Below are 22,340 nucleotides of genomic sequence, written 5' to 3'. Positions count from 1 at the left end.
TAAAAATTAAGTATATTAAACTAACTGAAATGTACTATACCACAGAGAATAACCACTGCCTATTTGACAATGGATTGAATGATATGCTATAAACAATTCACATCTGGTTTAGCCATCCTATATAAATAAAAGGCTAATATACAAATTGTCCCCTTGACTGGGAGTTCGACCAGGGGGCTGGGCTGGCCGGCCAACTGCCTGCGGCCACTTCCCCCAGACAGCCCTGCCCCCGATCGGGGTGGGCTGGCAGGACCCCACCCATGCACGAATTCGTGCACCAGGCCTCTAGTAAATTATAAAGGGCTAACAATTTTATTTATAAGTTTTGTTTCTAACACATCAAAGATAGTTTACATTCAATGTAACTTGGAAAGAAATCATATAAGGAGAAACTTTTAACATTTAATTCACTACAGAGCCAACTGATAAGCTTGCCACAATAATTTTTCTGACGGTACTAGCCAGAGATAATCTGGGAAATAATTCAACGCAGATTGGTTTATTTCTACAGCACCATCTGATCTCTATATCATCCTACACCAATAGCTAACAAATGACCAACACAGGAACAAGACAAATAAACTTATAACTATAATAAACAAAAGTCCCAAGTTTAGTTAAAGTAGGAGGAGGTTGCAACATTAAAAGGATAATCCTGATAATTCTGTAATCAACTTTTTGGTCAAAAATAAAAAGGAGGAAGGCAAAAGAAAAGGGAAGAGTAAAGGGAAATAAATAATCACCTGGGCAACACTATGCCCCTGAAAGCTCTCATTTTACTACTGTAACTAACATAATTATTATGCACAGTAGCTATCCTCCCAATCTTTACACAGTCAATTTTGATGTTTAGCTATACCTCTTGTTTGAAAGATACCATGTTTGTCTGAAAAAAAGAACACAAATGCTAACTGAAATAAAATATAGAAAGCAACAATTCTAAAAGTTAAATAAAAAATATCATGAACCAAGTACATAACAAGCACTAAAAACAAAACAGATGTTACAACTACTAGGGCTGTATAATTACTTGGTTTATATTATTCTGCCTCCTCTTTTCTTCCCTGGAAACTAGTCTGATGCTGCTTCAGACAGAAAATAATATAATATTTTAAGTTTTAAATATCTTATGTATTTTATAGTTCTTTAAAAAACATTTATTTTTAAAAGCTATAGTTTGCCTGGCCGGCATGGCTCAGTGGTTGAGCGTCAACCTATGAATCTGTAAGTCTGAGTTTGATTCCTGGTCAGGTTACATGCCCGGGTTGCAGGCTCAATCCCCAGTAGAGGGTGTGCAGGAGGCAGCTTATCAATCTCTCTCCCTCTCCCTTCCTCTCTGAAATTAATAAAAATCCTATATAATAAAAGTCTAATATGCCAAGTGTCAGGTCGTCCGTTCAACCAATCAAAGCGTAATAAGCTAATGATATGCTAAGGTCACTCAACCACTTGCTATGACATGCACTGACTGCAAGGGGGCAGATGCTCCGACCGGTAGGTTAGCTTGCTGCAGGGGTCCAGCTGATCAGGACTGAGTAAGACAGGCCAGACACGCCCTGGAGCCATTCCACATCCCTCCCCGGCTGGCCAACCTCCCTCGTCCCTCCCCGGCCCTGATTGTGCAATGGTGGGGTCCCTCAGCCTGGCCTGCAACCTCTCAAAATCCAGGACCCCTTGGGGGATGTTGGAGAGCCGGTTTTGGCCCGATCCCGCAGGCTAGACCGAGGGACCCCACTGGCACATGAATTCGTGCACTGGGCCTCTAGTATTAAATAAATAAAAATAAAAGCTATAGTTTTATGCCAAATATATCTTTAAGAAGTTTTTATTAATTTCAGAGAGAGAGAAAAAGGAACAGAGAAGAAGAGAATGATGTGAGAGAGATACAACGACCAGTTGCTTCCCATATGCACCCAAACCAGGGACTGAACCAGCAACCTGGGCACGTGCCCTGACAGGGAGTCCAACTGGCAACCTTTCAGTGCATGGGACGACACTCAACCAACTGAGCCACACTAGCCAGGGCTATTTAAAATATTTTAATCATTCAATTTTCAGTCAACAAACATCTTATGGAGCACCTATTTTGGCCAAGTATGGGCTAAGGGATATAATAGAGAAAAACAAAAGACAATGCACTTACCAGTTGAGAGATTGCAGTCTAGCAGGGAAGACGGACATGAAACAAGGACTTACAATATTCAATATCAAGTGTCATCAAACAAAAGATATCAGGAAATTTTGAAAAATATAGTACAGTAATAAACTGGGGGGAGGGGAGATTTTATCTGAGAGTCAGAGTAGATTTCTCTGAAACACTGACATTTAAATTGAAAAAGTTCAGCTCTTTTTGACTGGAAAATGTACAGTAAAAGATGGAAGCATATTATAGGTCGAGGAAAGAACATGTGCAATGCTCTGAGGCTGGAAAGAACATAGTATTCAAACAACCTAAGGAAGTTGTGTAGTATGGTGAGCATCCAGAGGACAGAGGGCTAGGATTCTCAGCTGGTCACAGCATCATCCGGATATGCCAAGTTGCATGTGCAATCTCCAGTCAGTGCACATAAAAAAAATCAAGCAATGAATGCAGAAATAATTAGAACAAACTAATGTCTGTCTGTCCATTTCTCTCTCTAAAATCAATAAATAAAAGAGACTAAGAAGATAGAGGGCATACTACAGAGTATGCATGGTCAAAAATTTTGGACTATTTCCCAAGGAAAATAAGTTGAAGGCTTTTAGGAAGAAAGAAGTGGCCATCCTATATAATAAAAAGCTAATATGCTAATTAGACCTAACAGAACTAACGTCCGGACAACCTTCCGGACGAAGCCGGGGATGCGAGGGCCTAGCCCAGGGGTGGGCAAACTTTTTGACTCGAGAGCCACAATGGGTTCTTAAACTGGACTGGAGGGCCGGAACAAAAGCATGGATAGAGTGTTTGTGTGAACTAATATAAATTCAAAGTAAACATCATTACATAAAAGGGTACGGTCTTTTTTTTTTTAGTTTTATTCATTTCAAACGGGCCGGATCCGGCCCGTGGGCCGTAGTTTGCCCACGGCTGACCTAGCCCCTTGCACAAATTTTGTGCAATGGGCCACTAGTGATATTATAAAATAGTTTTGAAGTAATTGCAGTTTAATCTCTTAACTGCAATAAGAATAGACCAGAAGGGATGTAACCAAAAGCAAAAGCTGATTTTGCAAAACAAATCAAAGGTTCCCAAAAACAAAATTTCATTTCAGAGGGCACACTAAGAGTACTTTCTAAGGTATGGTCAGAAATTTTGGACTATTTCCCAAGGAAAATAAGCTGAAGGCTTTTAGGAAGAAAGAAGTGGGTATGATATTATAAGATAGCTTTGAAGTAGTTGCAGTTTAATCTCTTGACTGCAATAAGAATAGACCAGAAGGGATGTAACTAAAACCAAAGCTGATTTTGCAAAAGAAATCAAGGTTCCCAAAAACAAAATTTCATTTTAGAAAAAATTTCATGTTTGCCAAGATTCTAAAGCTTTCTCAAAGAACTATTTCCTCTCAAATTTAAGTATTTATGTGGCAAGATATAAACTTGAAAGAACATATCAAGTCTTGTTGTTTCTAGAGTTCAGATTCTGAGACAAAATGCTCCTATACGTAAATCAATACAGGCATACCTCATTTTATTGTGGTTTGTTTTACTATGATTCAGATATTGCAATTATTTACAAATTGGACGGACCTTCTTCCAGCAAAAAGATTATGACTTGCTTTATAGCAACAGCCACTTTATTGTGGCGATATATCGCCGAGGTATGCCTATAAATAGACACGGCTGGTACAAGACTAATGCATAAAGAATTTCAGAGAAGGCAAAAAGATGCTATATAAATGCATAAGATCAGAGACAAAATAACCAGGGAAAATAACTGAGTTTTAGCTACTACCTCCATTAAGTTTGGTAAATATTTACAATTTGCATTACAGACTAGTAGGTACAAAGTAGTCCGGATTTATAAACAAGTCAGTAAAATAAAACAAGACAAGACAAACCCTGGCCAGATAGCTCAGTTGTTAAAGCATCATCCCCATACACCAAGGCTGCAGACTCAAACCCCAGAGGGCACATACAAGATCAACCAATGAATGCATGAATAAGTGGAACAACAAAATATCTATCTCTCTCTCTCCCCCTCCCTCTGAAAAAACTAAATCAATAATTAAAACTTTAAAAATAATAATAATGTATTTAAAAACCAACAAGAAAGCACTGAGATAAGCTCAAAAGTTGCTTCTTAAATTGTACAAGCATAGGTTTTAATATTCCAAGTGTAATCAATTGATACTTTAGTTCACTAATAAACCTTCATTTTCTAAATAACAGTTTCTAGACTTTTTTTCCTTACCTCAAAGCTACCCTTGGATAATTATCTCTCTTCTTCCAACCACCTACTTTTTTTTTTTTACCCTCACCACTGCTGAACTTTCCTTGTTTCACCCCAGTTCATCAATTACATGAATCACCTACTGTCTATTTAATATTTACTAACTAGAGGACCAGCACACGAATCGTGCGTGGGTACGGTCCGTAGGCATAGCCTGTCACCAGGGCCATCTTCCCCCTGCCAACACCCACCCAGGTTCCTAGTTTGCCATTGGGTGATCGGAGTCTAAGGGCTGGGGGGAGGGACCGAGAGGCTGGCTGTTCCTGCCTGCTAGCCGGCCCCACTGCCGCCGCGGGTCGGCTTGTGTGTGGGGGGCAACCGGTGGGGTGTGGCCTGGGGCTGCTGCATCCCCAGTTCCCCATTTGCCATCCGGCATTTAGAGGCTGTGGGCCAGGGGAGGGACCAAGAGGTGGGCCGTTCCACCGCTCGCCAGCACTGCCCACCATCACCACCCAGCCCGGTTCCCCGTTCGCCATCCGGTGATAGAAGCCTAGAGGTGGTCACAGTGACTGGTAGAGCGGTTGTTCTGGTCGTTCTACCGTTCTGGTCACTGGGCTTTTATTATACAGGACTAGAGGCCCGGTACACAAAAATTTGTGCACTCGGGAGGGTCCCTCAGCCCGGCCTGTGCCCTCTCGCAGTCTGGGACCCCTCGGGGAATGACCACCTGCTTGCTTAGGCCCGCTCCACGGGGGATTGGGCCTAAGCAGGCAGTCAGACATCACTCTGGCAGGTCAGGAGCCCTAGGGGGATGTCCACTTGCCAGTGGGGAGCAGGCCTAGCTGCAGTTGGACATCCTTAGTGCTGCTGTACTGGCAGCCGTCAGCCTGGCTTGTGGCTGAGTAGAGATCCCCCTGTGGGAGCACACTGACCACCAGGGGGCAGCCCATGCATTTATTGTCTATCCCCTGGTGGTCAGTGTGTGTCATAGTGACCAGTGATTCCCAGTCGCTCTGCTGTTAGGGTCAATTTGCATATAACCCTTTTATTATATTACCCTTTTATTATATAGGATAGAGACCTGGTGCATGGGTGGGGGCTGGATGGTTGCCCTGAAGGGTGTTCCGGATCAGGGTGGGGGTCCTACTTGGGTGCCTGGCCAGCCTGGGTGAGGGGCTGAGGGCCATTTTCAGGCTGGCCACACCCCCTTTAGGGAGGGGGGTCCTGCTGGGGTGCCTGGCCAGCCTGGGTGAGTGGCTAACAGCTGTTTGCAGGCTGGCCAAGGCCCCCAGTGGAGACCCTTACCCCATGAGGGTGTGGTCAACCTGGTTGAGGGGCTGATGGCTGCTTGCAGACTGGCCACAGCCCCTTCAGGGTGGGGGTCCCCGCTGAGGTGCCTGGCCAACCTGGGTGAGGGGCTGATGGCTGTTCGCAGGCTGGCCAAGCCCCAGAGCAGGGACCCCATGAGGGTGTGGCCATCCTGGGTGAGGGGCTGATGGCTGTTTGCAGGCTGGCCACAGCCCCCAGCCACCCAAGCTCCCAGTGGAGGCTGGCTACAAGCAGGTATCTGGGATTTAGCTTTTATAATTGAAACTTTGTTGCCTTTTGCGGAGGCCACAGCGGGCAAGGGCAGGCAGGAAGCTTGGCTTCCTCCATCGCCGGGGCAACCAAGCCTCCTGCTTGATCCAGCTCCCTATCTGCTGGCCGCCATCTTGGTTGGGTTAATTTGCATATAGTCACTCTCATTGGCTGGTGGGCATGGCTTGGGAGTAGCAAAGGTATGGTCGATTAGCATCTTTGTCTTTTATTAGTGTAGATACTAAAGAATTTGGTCTATAAAGAGCAATAAAATAAAACATAATCCATATCCTCCAGGGCTTAAAAGTATAATATTATAAAAGTCAAAGGTAAATAAATAGCTACAACTATGTGATAAAAGCTATACAGAGATAACTAACAATAGGCACTTAATTCTACCTAGTGACATTTAAGTTTTAAAAGATGAATAGACAAAAAAGACATTGCAGAGAAAAACAAAACGTGCAGAGACAAAGGTATAAAAGAGGGTCTGGCTGATTGTAAGGGCTGCGGAAGAGTTGTACAAAGCTAGAGGACAGAGTCCAGGTTAGGACAAGTAGGAAAAAGTTAGTTTTGGGAGCCACATGATAGGGCTGAGCCTATTCAAAGTCATCAGGAGAAAGGAGGCAGGATATGAGCATATGTGCCTTTTAGAACATTTAGAGCAGTGGTTTTCAACCAGAAGCAATTTTATTTGAGACATTTGGGAATGTCTAGAGCAGCCGTGGGCAAACTACGGCCCGCGGGCCGGATCCGGCCTGTTTGAAATGAATAAAACTAAAAAAAAAAAAGACCGTACCCTTTTATGTAATGATGTTAATTTGAATTTATATTAGTTCACACAAACACTCCATCCATGCTTTTGTTCCGGCCCTCCGGTCCAGATTAAGAACCCATTGTGGCCCTCGAGTCAAAAAGTTTGCCCACCCCTGGTCTAGAGACATTTTGGTTGTCACAATCATGGGGGAGAAGTATGGAGTAGAGTGGTTTGCTATTAAAATTTATTGGGTACAGGCAGGGATTCTGATAAACACCATACAATGCACAGAACAACAAATTATCTGGCCCAAAATGTAAGCAGTATCAAGGTTAACCATACCAGACCTGAGACCCTGAACCTAACTGTCCCCTATACCTGGGCTCCTGAGCATTAAAGAGAAAAAACCAACATGATATAGAAAAATGTTAGTTACATGCAAACAAGTGGTTAGAATAAGATGGAACTTGGAGACACTGTAGAAAATAGGTCTAGGCAAAGTACTGAAAATTAGGTACAGCGGTACAGCGGCAGATTCGGAAATTACCGAAAAATCGGTACAGCAGTCTGGTAGGGTTAAGAAACCCTGATTCAGAAATCCGGGTAGAGCTAAGTTCTACAATACAGAAATAAGACTGGAGCAAAAAATCGGACAACCCGTAAATTCTAGAACAGAGGCCATTTCCTTGTTCATCCTGCAATTCTAAAAAAATTCATTTATCATAGCCCATTGCCAGATATAAGGTAGGGACTCAACATTTACTTGGTAAGTGAATGAATGATGTAGAATTCAGGCATTAAGTACCAAGGCTTGAAATGTTGCTGTGGATATAGTAACGGAAAACAGATGTAAAAGACCTTACAGAGTATACAGATCTAATTTACTATACATATGCCGGGAGCCGGTCCATGCTTGCTGTTTCAAGGGACCTGGCATATATGACATACTGTTCTTAATATGTTTGCTCACCTTCTTGGCACTATGTGTTTTAACCAAGGTCTCTGAGAAAGGTTGTTTCCCCAGGTAGGGATTTTCCCCTGAAGTTAGGGAGGGAATAAAACCTCTTAACTAAGTGCCAGGCGGGTAATTAATCACTTTAACTATGAACAATCATGCTTAAGCTACATAATCTTTACTCCCTGGAATGGAGATAAGAAACGCCCTAACCTTTGAAATAGAGATTGATAGGATTGGAATCAACTGGTATAAATACAGATGTAAGAAGACAGAACCAGGAGAGACAGAACCTAGGCACAGAACCTACACAAAGCGTTCTCTAGAGACAGAAGAACTTCGCTGGAGAGAACATGGCAAAAGATCCTGGACAGAAACTGGCCTCAGAACCTAGAGACAGAACCTAGCGAGAGAACATGGCAAAAGATCCTGGACTGAACCTGACTACAGAAACAGGCAAGAGAACCTGACTAGAACCTAGTGACTGAACCTGGCTGGAGAACCTGGACAGAACCTGGCTGGAGAACCTAGCAAGAGAACATGGACACAGACCCTGGCAGGAGATCCTAAGCAGAACCTCTCTGGAGATCCAGACCAGAACTTGGCTGGAGATCCTGGCCGGAGATCCTGGCTAGGCTGCTGATCAACTGAACACTGTCTCTGTGTCATTCCTTCTTCGCCGACTCCATCCACACCTTTGGGGACCCCTGGACCTGCTGGGGTTGGACTCCGGCATACATACACAAAAAGTGAATAAAAAGTCTAAAATAAAATGACTCCTTGGCTTAGAATAATAAGTTTCAGAGGGCCAAAAGTTCTATTTTAGACATTTTGAAGTATGAGACAAATTTGAGGTATTCAAATAGAGGTCCAATAGTTCACATATAGTTTGGAAAAAAGTTAAGAATGAAAATCCAATTTACCACTATACTGATCTTAAGTGATCATCTATCTGACTTACAGCAAGAAGTTCAGTGAAAATGAATAAACCCTAAGTGCAGTATGGTATACTGGACTGAAAATCCTGGAACAAGAAAATGTAGTTAGTGGGAAATCTGTTGAGATATGAATAAGGGCTGGTGCTTAGTTAATAATAATGTATCAATGTTGGTTTAGTAGTTTTGAGAACTGTACCAGATTACAACATTAGGGTAAACTGAATACAGGGTACACAGGAGCTCTTTGAACAATCTGTGCAAATTTTTTTGCAAGTCATAGGTTTTATTAGGTCTGTACAGAAATGCTAAGTTGTCAAAAACAAACAAATAAACAAAAAAACCGGATCCCTGGCTTTGGGCTCTGTGAAACTTTTTGATAGATGATTTCCTATTCCAAAATTAAAACTGTATTTTAAAAACCTACCTATATCCCAAATGTATCAAAACTAAAATATGTGGATTTTAGACATTTAAATCTATATTTTAAGAAAAGCTAAATATTAAGGTTTTGTGTTTTTTTTCCCCACTGATATTTGGTAACACCACATTGACCAAAAAAAGAGCAAAGAAAATCTTTAAAGATAGCCAGACAGAAAATGGCAAAGAATAACCCCCCAAAAAAGAATAAGTCAGTATTACAAAGGTTTGTATTTTAAAAATATGTTTTCTGACCCATATTCTGTGATAACTTGAAATGATACACTGTATCACCATGCAGGCTAACTATTAAGGTAAAAATCTTGATGAATTTTGCTTTCCATACCATCCTATTCAAAATTTTCTAGCAAAGATATTCAAGGCTGTCACCAAGGTAAACTAACAAGACCTAACACTAAACCATGACTAGAATAGTCAGTTTGATTAGTCTAGCTTTTCTGCTTTTATATTTTCCAATTACAGTTTACATTCAATATTATTTTGTATTAGTTTCAGGTGTACAGCATAGTGTTTAGACCAGGGGTCCTCAAACTTTTTAAACAGGGGGCCAGTGCACTGTCCCTCAGACCGTTGGAGGGCTGGACTATAGTTTAAAAAAAAACTATGGCCCTGGCCGGCTTGGCTCACTGGATAGAGCATCGGCCTGGGGACTGAAGAGTCCCAGGTTCGATTCTGGTCAAGGGCATGTACCTTGGTTGCAGGCACATCCCTAGTAGGGGGTGTGCAGGAGGCAGCTGATCGATGTTTCTCTCTCATCGATGTTTCTAACTCTCTATCCCTCTCCCTTTCTCTCTGTATAAAATCAATAAAATATATTTTAAAAAAAACTATGAACAAATTCCTATGCAGACTGCACATATCTTATTTTGAAGTAAAAATACAAATCGGGAACAAATACAATATTTGTATTTGCATGTGGCCCGCAGGCCGTAGTTTGAGGACCCCTGGGATAGACAATCCAGCTTTTGCTTAGATTTCAAAAAATATACGTAAAAATAAAAAAGTAGGTATAATTGACAAGCATCTTAGTACAGGTATATTTTTTTTAATATAAAGAACTAGCATTTTCCTGATGATATGAATAGAAGAAAAGTATTATATAACTTTTGTATAGTATAACATAAAAAATATAAAATAAAATCTTTCAGAAAGGTACAATTATCTGCTTAGTAATTAATTGTTACCTGAATATACCAGTTGACTTTCTCTGTTGTAACACAAAACCCAAGATATTTTTGTCATACTTATATTCCCTATATTCATGTCAACAATACTTACTGATCTGACCATATATGACTAATACCAATTTTCTTGAGTAGCCCAAGGTTACTATTTGAAAGTTTAGCTTATTGAGAATAAGGAATAATGGAGACGGTCTGTCTTCATGACTCATTAAATGTGTAATTTTGGTCAAGTTGCCAAAACTTTCCATGCCTCAATTTCTTTCTCTGTAAAATAATAGTTCCTCCTAGAGACCATTTAAGGTTTTAAAAGGGAAAATACTAGAGTACTGCCTGGCACACAGTAATTACTTACATAGCAAATATTAATAGGAAAGTTATTTACTATCAACCCTCTTGCACTTTAATTGCCTACCACAGGATTGCCTGACAAGGTATTCAAAGAACAACATAACATATTTCCTTTAATATATAAATCTGAAATTCTCAGAGAGAGAATAAACTTTTCCCTATAGGGGAAGCTTCCATAATATTTTAATTTCCTTTTATTTCATAAAAACTATTCTACCCCCAGTTTTATTTTCTAAGTACAAATATACTCTAGTGCAGCGGTTCTCAACCTGTGGGTTGCGACCCCTTTGGGGGTCGAACGACCCTTTCACAGGGGTCGCCTAAGACCATGGGAAAACACATTAATTACATATTGTTTTTGTGATTAATCACTATGCTTTAATTATGTTCGATTTGTAACAATGAAAATACATCCTGCATATCAGATATTTACATTACGATTCATAACAGTATCAAAATTACAGTTATGAAGTAGCAACGAAAATAATTTTATGGTTGGGGGTCACCACAACATGAGGAACTGTATTAAAGGGTTGTGGCATTAGGAAGGTTGAGAACTACTGCTATAGTGTCCCAATTCTTTGTGTTGTTTTTTTAAATAGTTGTTCATTATAATAAGATTAGAGGCCTGGTGCACAAAAATTTGTGAACTGGGGGGCGGGGGGGGGGGCGCTCAGCCCAGCCTGCGCCCATTTGCAGTCCAGGACCCCTTGGGGGATGTCCACCTGTTGACATAGGTCCACTCCCCGGGAGATCAGGCCTAAGCTTGCAGTCCTTCTGGCAGACAGTGAGCCCTCAGGGGATGTCCGACTAAAGGCTTAGGCCGCCAAGGGATCAGGCCTAAACCATTTGTTGGACATTCTCAGTGCTGCCACGGAGGTCGGAGAGGCTCCTGCCACCACCTCTGCGCTGGCCAGCCATGAGCCAGCTTCTGGCTGAGTGGCACTCCCCATATGGAAGTGCACTGACCACCAAGGGCAGCTCCTGCATTGAGCGTCTGCCCCCTGGTGGCCAGTGTGCATCACAGCAACTGGCCATTCTGCCGTTCAGTCAATGTGCATATTAGCCTTTTATTATTATTACTAGAGGCCCTGTGCACAAAAATTTGTGGGGGGAGGGGAGGGTCCCTCAGCCCGGCCTGTGCCCTCTCACAGTCTGGGACCCCTCGGGAGATAACGACCTGCTGGCTTAGGCCTGCTCCCAGGTGGCAGAGGGCAGGCCCAATCCCTAGGTGCAGCCCTTGGTCGGGCTCAGAGCAGGGCCGATTAGGGAGTTGGGGCGCCACCCCGTCATGCACAGAGCAGGGCGGATTGGGAGGTTGCGATGCCACCCTCAGTCACGCTCAGGGTAGGGCCGATTGGGGGGTTGGGCACCGCCCCATCACACTCAAGGCAGGGTCGATGGGGAGGTTGCGGCACCACCCTCTGTCACGCACAGAGCAGGGCCGATCAGGTGGTTGAGGAGCTTCCCCCTGTCACAGAGTAGGACCAATAGGGGAGTTGGGGCACCACACCCTGTCACACACAGAGCAGGGCAGACCAGGGGGTTGGGGCGCCGCCACTCTCACACTCAGGGCAGGGCCGATGGGGAGATTATGGCTCTACCCCATCACACACAGAGGAGGGCCTGTGGGGTGGGGGTTGGGGCACCGGCCTCTATCACCCACAGAGCAGGGCCGATCAGGGGGTTGGGGTGCCGACACTCTCACACTCAGGGCAGGGCCGATGGGGAGGTTATGGCTCTACCCCGTCACACACAGAACAGGGCCCGTTGGGTGGGGGGGGTTCGGGCGCTGCCCCGTCACAGAGCAGGGCTGATCAGGGGGTTGGGGCGCCTTCCCCTGTCAGGAACAGAGCAGGGCGGATAGGGAGGTTGTGGCCCCGCCCTCTGTCAAACACAGAGCCGCAGGGCGATCAGGGGGTTTGGGCGCTGCCCCGTCACACTGATCCTGGTGCCGGGAGGCCTCGCGGCTCGACTGATCCCGGTGCTGGGAGGCACATTACCCTTTTACTATATAGGATAGAGGCCTGGTGCACGGGTGGGGGCCGGCTGGTTTGCCCTGAAGGGTGTCCTGGATCAGGGTGGGGGTCCCCACTGGGGCGCCTGGCCAGCCTGGGTGAGGGAATGATGGCTGTTTGCACCTGGTTACACACCCTTCAGGGTGGGGGTCCCCACTGGGGTGCCTGGTCAGTCTGGGTGAGGGGCTGAGGGCTGTTTTCAGGCTGGCAGGTGACTGAAGCTCTCAACCGCTCCTTTTTTTCTTTTTATTCTGGGCCAGCTAGCTTTGAGGCTTGGCTCCAGCTCTTAGGCCTCCGCTGCTGAAAGCAGGTTTCTGGCCTTTGTTTGCCTTCTGTATTTGAAACAATGTTGAGATCCTGCTGGCTGAAGCCCGGGACTAAAGCAGGTTTCTGGGGTTTTGTTTAGCTTCTATATTTGTAACAAAGTTGCTTAGAGTTGCACCTCAGAGGCCTGCAGCGGCAGGCGGGGAACGTTGGAGTCCTCACTGAAGCAAGCAAGCCTCATGTTAGTTTCAAGCTGCCTGGCTGCCGGCCGCCATCTTGGCTGGCAGTTAACTTGCATATCGCCCTGATTAGCCAATGGGAAGGGTAGCAGTCGTACGCTAATTACCATGTTTCACTTTTATTATATAGGATATAGAATGTCCCTATTTCCCCCCTTTTGCCCCCTCTACCCAGCTCTTGCCCCCCACTTCTCTCTGGCCAACACCATACTGGTGTCTGTGTCCATGGGTTGTGCATATATTTTCTTTGGCTAATTCCTTCTTTAAATTCACTTCTTTAAATTTGTATTTTCAGGTAAGTGCTTATAACTTCATTATTACATATTTTCTATTATATCATTTAGAATTAAGATATTTTTTAATTGAGCCCTTATAAATTTTAGCACAATTTAATAAATTATGCTAGATGCAATTAGGAGATTTTTCATGTAATGCGGATACATTTCAATTAATATTTTATTTATTTTTAATTTTTTAATATATTAATTTGAAATAATCTCATACACGGAAAAAATAACTATAAAATACTACAGCATATTATATCCACCCTTCACCCAATTTCTTAGGTGTTAATAATTTAATCATAACCATTATACAACTAACAAAATTTGGAATATATTTTTCTTATAATTTCTTTAATGTTACTTAATCCATTTACTTTGTTTTTGTTAATCTTCACCGAAGGATATTCTTCCATTGAATATTAGAGAGAGTGAAGGGAAAGGGAGAGACACATTGATTGGTTGCCTCCTGCACATGCTCTGAGAGGGACTGGGGATCAAGCCAGCAACTGAGGTACATGCCCTTGACTGGAATCTAACCTGGGACCCTTCAGTCCAAAGGCTAATGCTCTATCCACTGAGCAAAACAGGCTGCAGCTTAATTCATTTACTTTTAATCTATATGTGTCTTTATATTTAAAGTGGGTTTTGTTTTTGATTAACCATCATAATCTGTCTTTTAATTGGTGCATTTATGCCAGTGACTTTCAGAGTGCTTATTGATAGAGTTACTGCCATATCTGGCGGCTCCTGGGGCTTGCGGGGCCAGTGTGCCTGCGGCCCGGGACCAAATCCAGTCCTGGGCGGAAGGCAGGCAGCTCCTGGGGCTTGTGGGGCCAGCGTGTCTGCGGCCCTGGACCGGATCGGGTCCTGGGCGGCAGGCAGGCGGCATCTGGCGTCGCCCACGGTGCCTGGATTGCGGTTCGCGCTGTCCCACCCTCCCTGCAGTATGCAAATTAGCCACCATCTTTGCTGGCGGTTAATTTGCATATCTCGCTGATTACCCAATGGGAGGTACAGTCAATTACCATGTTTGGCTATTATTAGATAGGACTAGAGGCCCGGTGAACGAAATTCGTGCACTGAGTGGAGGGGGTGCCTCTCAGCCCAGCCTGCACCCTCTCCAATATGGGACCCCTCCAGGGATGTCCGACTGCCCACAGGGATCGGGCCTAAACCGGCAGTCAGACATCCCTCTCACAATTCGGGACTGCTGGCTCCCAACTGCTCACCTGCCTGCCTGCCTGATCACCCTAACCACTTATGCCTGCCAGCCTGATCACCCCCTAACCATGCCCCTGCCAACCTGATCGACGCTTAACTGCTCCCCTGCCGGTCTGATCACCCCTAATTGCCCTCACCTGTAGGCCTGGTTGCCCCCAACTGCCCTCCCCTGCCGGCCCAGTCCCCCCAATCTGACCTTCCCTGTCGGCCCAGCCTCCCCTAACTACTCTGCTCTGCCGGCCTGGTTGCCTCTAAGTGCCCTCGCCTGCTGGCCTGGTCACCCACAAAAGCCCTCCCTGCTGGCCATCTTGTGGCTGTGCGCTCTGCCATCTTTGAGGGCGTGGCAGCCAATTAGCATATTCACTCCTTATTGGCTGTGGGCGCAGCCGTTTTTGAAATGGTGTGAGGGTCAATTAGCATATTCCCTCTTTATTAGATAGGACTAGTGGCCCAGTGCAAGGATTTGTGCACATTGAAAGGAAATTATTTAGAAAAAAGATTCATGCGGTAATTATGTTACTATAAAAAATTACATCAAAATAGTATCTACACTAATAAAAGACAAACATGCAAATTGGCCGTACCTTCACTACACCTTTAGCCATGCCCACCAGCCAATCAGAGTGACTATATGCAAATTAACCCAACCAAGATGGTGGCCGGCAGCCACGGAACTGAAGCAAGGAGGCTTGGTTGTTCCAGTGATGCAGGAAGCCAAGCTTCCCGCCTGCCACAGCCGGATCTGAGCTCCACTCAAGGCTACAAAGTTTCAATTATAGAAGGTAAATAAATCCCAGAATAAATAAAAATAAAGGAAAAAAGGAGAGGCTGGGAGCTTCTGTCACCAGGGGGTTTGGCCAGCCTGAAAATGGCCCTTAGCCCCTCACCCAGACTGGCCAGGCACCCCAGTGGGGACCCCCGACCCTAAAGGGGTGTAGCCAGCCTGAAAACAGCCATCAGCCCCTCACCCAGGCTGGTCAAACCTCCATGGGGTGAGGGTTCCCACTCGGGAGGGCTTGACCAGCCTGCAAGCAGCCATTAGTCCCCACCCAGGCTGGCCAGGCACCCCAGCGGGACCCCCACCCTGATCCGGGACACCCTTCAGGGCAAACTAGCCGGCCATCACCCGTGCACCAGGCCTCTATCCTATATAATAAAAGGGTAATGTGCAAATTGACCCTAACAGCAGAACGACTGGGAATGACTGGTCTCTATGACACACACTGACCACCAGGGGGCAGATGCTCAATGCTGTCCCTTGGTGGTCAGTGCACTCCCACAGGGGGAGCTCTGTTCAGCCACAAGCCAGGCTGACCGCTGCCAGCACAGCGGTGGTGGTGGGAGCCTCTCCCGCCTCCTCAGCAGCGCTAAGGATGTCCGACTGCAGCTTAGGTCTGCTCTCTGTTGGCAAGTGGACATCCCCCGAGGGCTGCCAGGCTGCCAGAAGGATCTGACTGCCAGCTTGGGCCGGATCCCCCAAGGAGCAGGCCTAAGCCAGCAAGTGGACATCCTTCGAGGGGTTCCAGACTGCAAGAGTGCATAGGCCGGGCTGAGGGACCCCCCGCCCCCAAGTACACAAATTTTTGTGCATCGGGCCTCTCTTTCTCTCTCTCTATATATATATAAATAAATAATTAAAACATGTGTGCGATTGGTGCCAGCGACACCTTTATGTATACCGCGCATGCACAAGTCAACATCTATTTTTAAATTGCCAGTGTGCATCATGAGTACCAGCCAGTCGGTCAGACAGTTGGACAGACATACGGTTGGTCACTTAGCCTTTTATATATAGGTTATAGAAAGAGATCATTATTTAACCAAGGCAATCATATGTTCACAAAAAAATCATCCATGATTACCCAACATACAAATGTCACATACCTTTGGAATATAGGTCACAGAAAACAATCCAGATGCATCACAGAGATAAAAAGAATATAAATTATAAAAAAAAGGCTAAACAGAGAAGTAAAAAAGTCTAACATCTATTCAACTAGAGTCCCAGAGGAGAGAGAATTAAGCAGAGACGATATATTAAAAGATAATGTCTGAGAATTTTCTAATGTAATAGAAAACATTATAGATTCAAGCCTAATAAATCTCAAACAAGATAAATTTAAAAGAATTAACACCAAAACACAAACTGCAGAAAACCAACAAGAAAATCTTAAAAGCAACCAGAGAAAGAGATCACTTTCCAGTAGCAATAGATTTTAACACAAATATATAATAATTACATATAAAGGACAAAATGCTTCAGATAAAACACAAAGACTGTCATACTGTATTTTTTTAAAGGTGACTTTGATACTATTTTTACGAGATAGAAAAAACGAAAGGATACAAAAGACTGCAAGTAAAACAATGGAAAAAGATATAGTATATAAACATACAGTAAAATTATTCCAAACTAATATTATCACTATAATAAGTACCCAAAAAAGGAAAAAATAGTATTTGGATAGATGGCTAGGCAGGAGGATGGGGTGATAGAAGAGGCAATGATTAAAATGAAGGTCTCTGCCATTATAAACTGATGAACAAAAATAGATACAGAGGCAGAGCAGCATCGAACAGACTGTCAAACTACAGCGGGAAGGCTTGGGAGGGTTGGGGGCGGGAGGGAGGGGTAAGAGATCAACCAAAGGACTTGTATGCATGCATATAAGCATAACAAATGGACACAAGACACTGGGGGGTAGGAGAGGCCGGGGGAATGTCAAGGGGGAAAAAAAAGGAGACATAAAATGTGATTCACTAGGAAAAAAAAAATATTTTCTTAATTCTCTAATATCAGAAGTATTTGCATTTTGAATAGAATTTTAAAATAAAGTCTCATGAAAATAATAAAAAAATAAAATAAAATAAAATAAAATAAAATGAAGGTCTTTGAAAATTCGCAAGTTTAGACTTGGTGGTAAAGGAAGTATAATACCACTAGAGGCCCGGTGCTTTTTTGCACTGGTGGGATCTGTTGGCCTGGCCTGCAGGGATTGGCCAAAACCATCTCTCTGACATCCCCCGAGGGGTCCCGGATTGCAAGGGTGCAGACCAGGCCGAGGGACCCCACTGGTGCATCATTGGGGTCGAGGAGGGCTCCAGGGCGTGTCCAGCCTGTCTAGCCCAGTCCCAATCAGCTGGACCCCAGCAGCAAGCTAACCTACCGGTCAGAATGTCTGCCCTCTGATGGTCAGTGTGCGTCATAGCGACTGGTTGAACAGTCGAACACTTAGCATCTTAGGCTTTTATTTTATAGGATTAAAACATCTTAACATCATTATACTACCTTCATCAGAAGAGCAACATAGCTAAAGTAGAATTAAATAAAAGGAATATTACAGTGTTATATAGTATGACCTGGAATTTTTCATGCTTTTGTTTGTGGAAGGGAGAGAAAAGGAAGACATCAGAAGATGTGTAGGAGTCTATGATAAGGTAAGGGCCTGATAAGGTAAAGGGGATCTAGGAGGCATTTTCAAGAGGAAGACCTATCTACATCAGTTTTCTTTCTTTGAAATTTTAAAGGCAAAAAAAATGTACTATGCTTTATAAAAAACAAACAAAAAAAACCCCAAACTTTTTGTTTTCCACCCTTATAACTGTTCTGTATTATGATACAGTTGCCCATTAAACCAACCTAATAACATACAGGTTAGTAATCCAGCGATTTTCAACCTTTTTCATCTCATGGCTCACATAAATTACTAAAATTCTACAGCACAACAAATAACATGTTTTTTGCAGACCTGATAAAAAGAAGGTATAATATTGATTTAGAAAATAATAATAATAGTAATTACCTATACTTTTTGTTCCAAAGTGACTTTAAATAAAAATCAGGTTCCTGTACTTATATACACAGATTGAGGATATTAACCAATCAGATACAACACTATTATGTGACATGACCAATAAGATGCAACTCTATTATATGACCTATGTATTTATGATTTAAGACTGTGCATTCACACCAGATGGCTATTGTTATTTTTGCTATTGTCATTTTTCATTTGACAATCTAAGGGAAAAGAGGTAAATTCCGACTAAATAGTGCATGGTTGAAAATCGATGCAGTAAAAAATTCTTTGTAAAAATAAAATATCGATGAACTAATTAGCCAAATTAGATACAACATACACAATCCATAATTATATTACAAGAGGCCTGATGCACGAAACTCGTGCAAGCGGCTCGGCACCTGTCACTGCAGCTTCGTTGGAAGGATGTCCGGTCTAATTGGCATATTACACTTTTATTATTATAAATTACTAGAGGCCCAGTGCACGAATTCGTGAAATAGTGAGTCCAGCCAGCCCACCCCAATTGGGGCTGATCAGGCTGGACCTGCCGGGGGAGGGACTGTGGGCAGCTGGCCAGCCAGCCCCGCTCCCTGGTTGAATTCCCGGTGGCGGAGACAATTTGCATATTACCCTTTTATTATATAGGAGGATGACTTCTTCACTATTAATATCACTTATGTAAGATAATAATCTGATAGCTTTTTCCTCTTTGAATGCTTATGTACATAATATGAAATTCTCTGATTTAACAGTAAATGAAACACATTTTTAGTTTCAACTTGAAAATGAACTTAACTGCCCTGACCAGTTTGGTTCAGTGGATAGAGCGTTGGCCTGCGGACTCAAGGATCCCGGGTTCGATTCCGTCAAGGGCATGTACCTTGGTTGTCGGCACATCCCCAGTAGGGAGTGTGCAAGAGGCAGCTGATCGATCTTTCTCTCTCATCGATGATTCTAACTCTATCCCTCTCCCTTCCTCTCTGTGAAAAATCAATAAAATATATAAAAAAGAAAAAAAAAAAAGAAAATGAGCTTAACTCACCAATGCTGGGTGGGCTACCATAGTTAATTGGTGACTCAGGTGGTCTTCCACAATGCAATGCAGCCAGAGCAGATCCTTTCCACACAACATGCTTGCAGCCTATTAAACACACATATTTATGGTTACAAAGATAGGGCACAAAGCCAAACAATAAGAAAAGAATGTCTAAATGCTATTAGAAATTTTTCATACTTTTGTTTGTGCGTAGTAAGGACTGTCTTCCAGCTCCTAATAAAGTTTGTACTCCAGGAACACTTTGTGGAATTTCTTGTTCAAGAAGAGGTCCTAATCGATGACATATTTGCAGCAAGTGATCAGGTGCTAAATGTCTGTAATACTTCACCTATTATATAAAAGACATGTAATATTTGCTAAATAAAGTGATATAATTCTTTATACCAAATAAATACTCTTTAAAAAATACAATAATTTGTTCTGGCTAGTCAACATTTCATTTTATTTGGGAGAATAGTTCATGTTTATGCTGTGAAATCACTTGACTCACAGAACAGAACAGCTACCCAACCATCATTTAAACCACAGAGGAGGAAAAATACAAAAGAATTAATGTAACCTAAATATACCAAGTTATAAATTAACAGATGCTAGTCAATGCAAATACTGAACGATGAAAAAAATATACAGCATTATAATCTAAATGGAATGTCTTAGTTTAACATTTTAATTTTCAAAAAAGTCAAACTACAAAATAAAATGTTTTATATCCTTGATATTATAAAGAGTATCTCCAGAATAATTCAAGATTAAATAAACTTGATTGTTCATGTTTTCATTACAAAATTTTAAAGACTTAGAGAGCATCTATGCTGAGTTTTATGATTTACCTAGAACCTAACATAAAGGCCAAATTCCAACTATTAACTGAAACATATTTTGACTTGTATAAAAAAAAAAAACCTACCTACTAGAAAGTTTGAGAATTTCTGGAACAACTTGAAAACACTGCTTAATTTATGCTACCATTTGAAAACACGTTATGAAATGCTAATTTACTTATCCTACAGTATTTTCAGTAGACAATATTTGCATATTAATCTAAAGAGAGTTAGAGAAAATAAAGTATGCTATTTTATCACTTTATATTTAGAGGTTATCAAGTTACTAACAATTTCTCATTGTAGTACCTAAATAATAATACTCTCTAGTTCAGCTGTTTTCAAAGTGTATTCAGAAAATCTCTGGGAGTTCCTCAGGCAAAAATTACAAATAATAAGACACTATTTACTTTTCACTCTCATTTTTTTCATGAGTATTTGTTGTTTTCCAGAGGCCACATGACATGTGATGTTACAACAGAATGAATACAGAAGTATATATAAGAATCTGTCTCGCCGAAACCGGTTTGGCTCAGTGGATAGAGCGTCGGCCTGCGGACTGAGGGGTCCCAGGTTCGATTCCGGTCAAGGGCATGTACCTTGGTTGCGGGCACATCCCCAGTGGGGAGTGTGCAGGGGGCAGCTGGTCGATGTTTCTCTCTCATCGATGTTTCTAACTCTCTATCTCTCTCCTTTCCTCTCTGTAAAAACTCAATAAAATATATTTAAAAAAAAAAAAAAAAAGAATCTGTCTCTATTAAGCTAGACCAATAAATGTTCTAAAAAAATGTAAAACAACTCATCATGTAAAAATGACATTATTCTCACAAATTTGTTTTGGAAAATAATTATTTTATTTTTTTTTATTTTTTTTATTTTTTTAATATATTTTTTATTGATCTTTTACAGAGAGGAAGGGAGAGAGATAGAGAGTTAGAAACATTCATGAGAGAGAAACATCGATCAGCTGCCTCCCAGGTACATGCCCTTGACCGGAATCGAACCTGGGACCTCTCAGTCCACAGGCCGACGCTCTATCCACTGAGCCAAACCGGTTTTGGCAATTATTTTATTTTAAAAGTTAATTATAGTAATGTGGGGGAAGGTCAATGGGGAAAAAAGGAGACATATGTACTACTATTTGTAATACTTTAAACAATAAAAAAAAAAGAATGTTGATGTATGGCCTTTTGCTTTTTTCATTCTTCTCTGTTTACCTTGCATTTTTACATTATGTTATAATCATTCACATATGTCATATATTTATACATATGTAACTTTTATATAACATATACAAATTTTCTATCCTGTCTTTTCTCCATAAAATATTTGTCATTCTCATGTTAGTATATGCTTTATAAATAAAATTAAATGACTGCATATTAAAAAAATAAAGTTAATTATAGTACTGTGAAATAAATTTAAATAAAACATTTTAAAATTTCTATTTTTAAATGATAAATGAGATTATAATCTACATAAACAAAGGAATTTAAACGATTTTTATTCATGTAAGGGGGTTCTGAGGCCAAGAAGTTTGAGAATTTCTACTCAAATTCATTTAGTAATGGCAATTTTAGTATGAACTCCTTATAAAACTTATTTGGAGGAGATGTGTGGGGATTAAATCATTTCATTCCATCTTGTAATAACTGTCACATTCTACTGAAGACCATGATGGTATTTTTAAAAACTTAGCTAGTATTCATCCCTCTAAGCTGAAACTAATTGAGAGGAACTTACTTTACTTTTCCTCATAATACACTCCTGTCATGGAGACTGCATGAAGCCATACCATCACACTGTGATTTAAAATTATACAGTCTGGCATACAATAGATAGTCAATAAGTACTGATAGACTAAATACTTCTGAAAAGAGGTTCTAATACAAATTATACACACTATATCTCTGCTTTTGAGATTCACAAAGCACAATGACATTAAACCCTCTGAAAAATCTTAAGATAAAACTATCTAATTGTGTTTAATGCACAATTTCCCAAACTCATTAGCTATAGTTTCCCTTTTTCCCTAATAGTATCATCTTGACCCCAAAAAATACTTT

The 22,340-nt window shown here is 42.1% G+C and overlaps 1 protein-coding gene across 6 annotated transcripts in view; it reads right to left on the bottom strand.

Moving 5' to 3' along the window:
• LOC118660241 (pleckstrin homology domain interacting protein) overlaps positions 1–22,340 on the bottom strand; it is a 155,914-nt gene that overhangs the window by 118,714 nt on the left and 14,860 nt on the right. For all 6 annotated transcript variants that reach the window (XM_036317433.1, XM_036317432.1, XM_036317435.1 and 3 more), the window contains 2 exons: positions 19,631–19,781; positions 19,439–19,537 (listed from right to left, as the gene is read on the bottom strand). In XM_036317433.1, coding sequence (XP_036173326.1) covers positions 19,439–19,537; positions 19,631–19,781 — 250 coding nt within the window. The remainder of the gene's footprint in view (positions 1–19,438; positions 19,538–19,630; positions 19,782–22,340) is intronic.

The sequence above is a fragment of the Myotis myotis genome, unplaced genomic scaffold, assembly GCF_014108235.1.
Source record: "Myotis myotis isolate mMyoMyo1 unplaced genomic scaffold, mMyoMyo1.p scaffold_m19_p_7, whole genome shotgun sequence".
In the NCBI taxonomy this organism is placed as follows: Eukaryota; Metazoa; Chordata; class Mammalia; order Chiroptera; family Vespertilionidae; genus Myotis; species Myotis myotis.
This window is presented reverse-complemented; position numbering and strand designations above follow the sequence as displayed.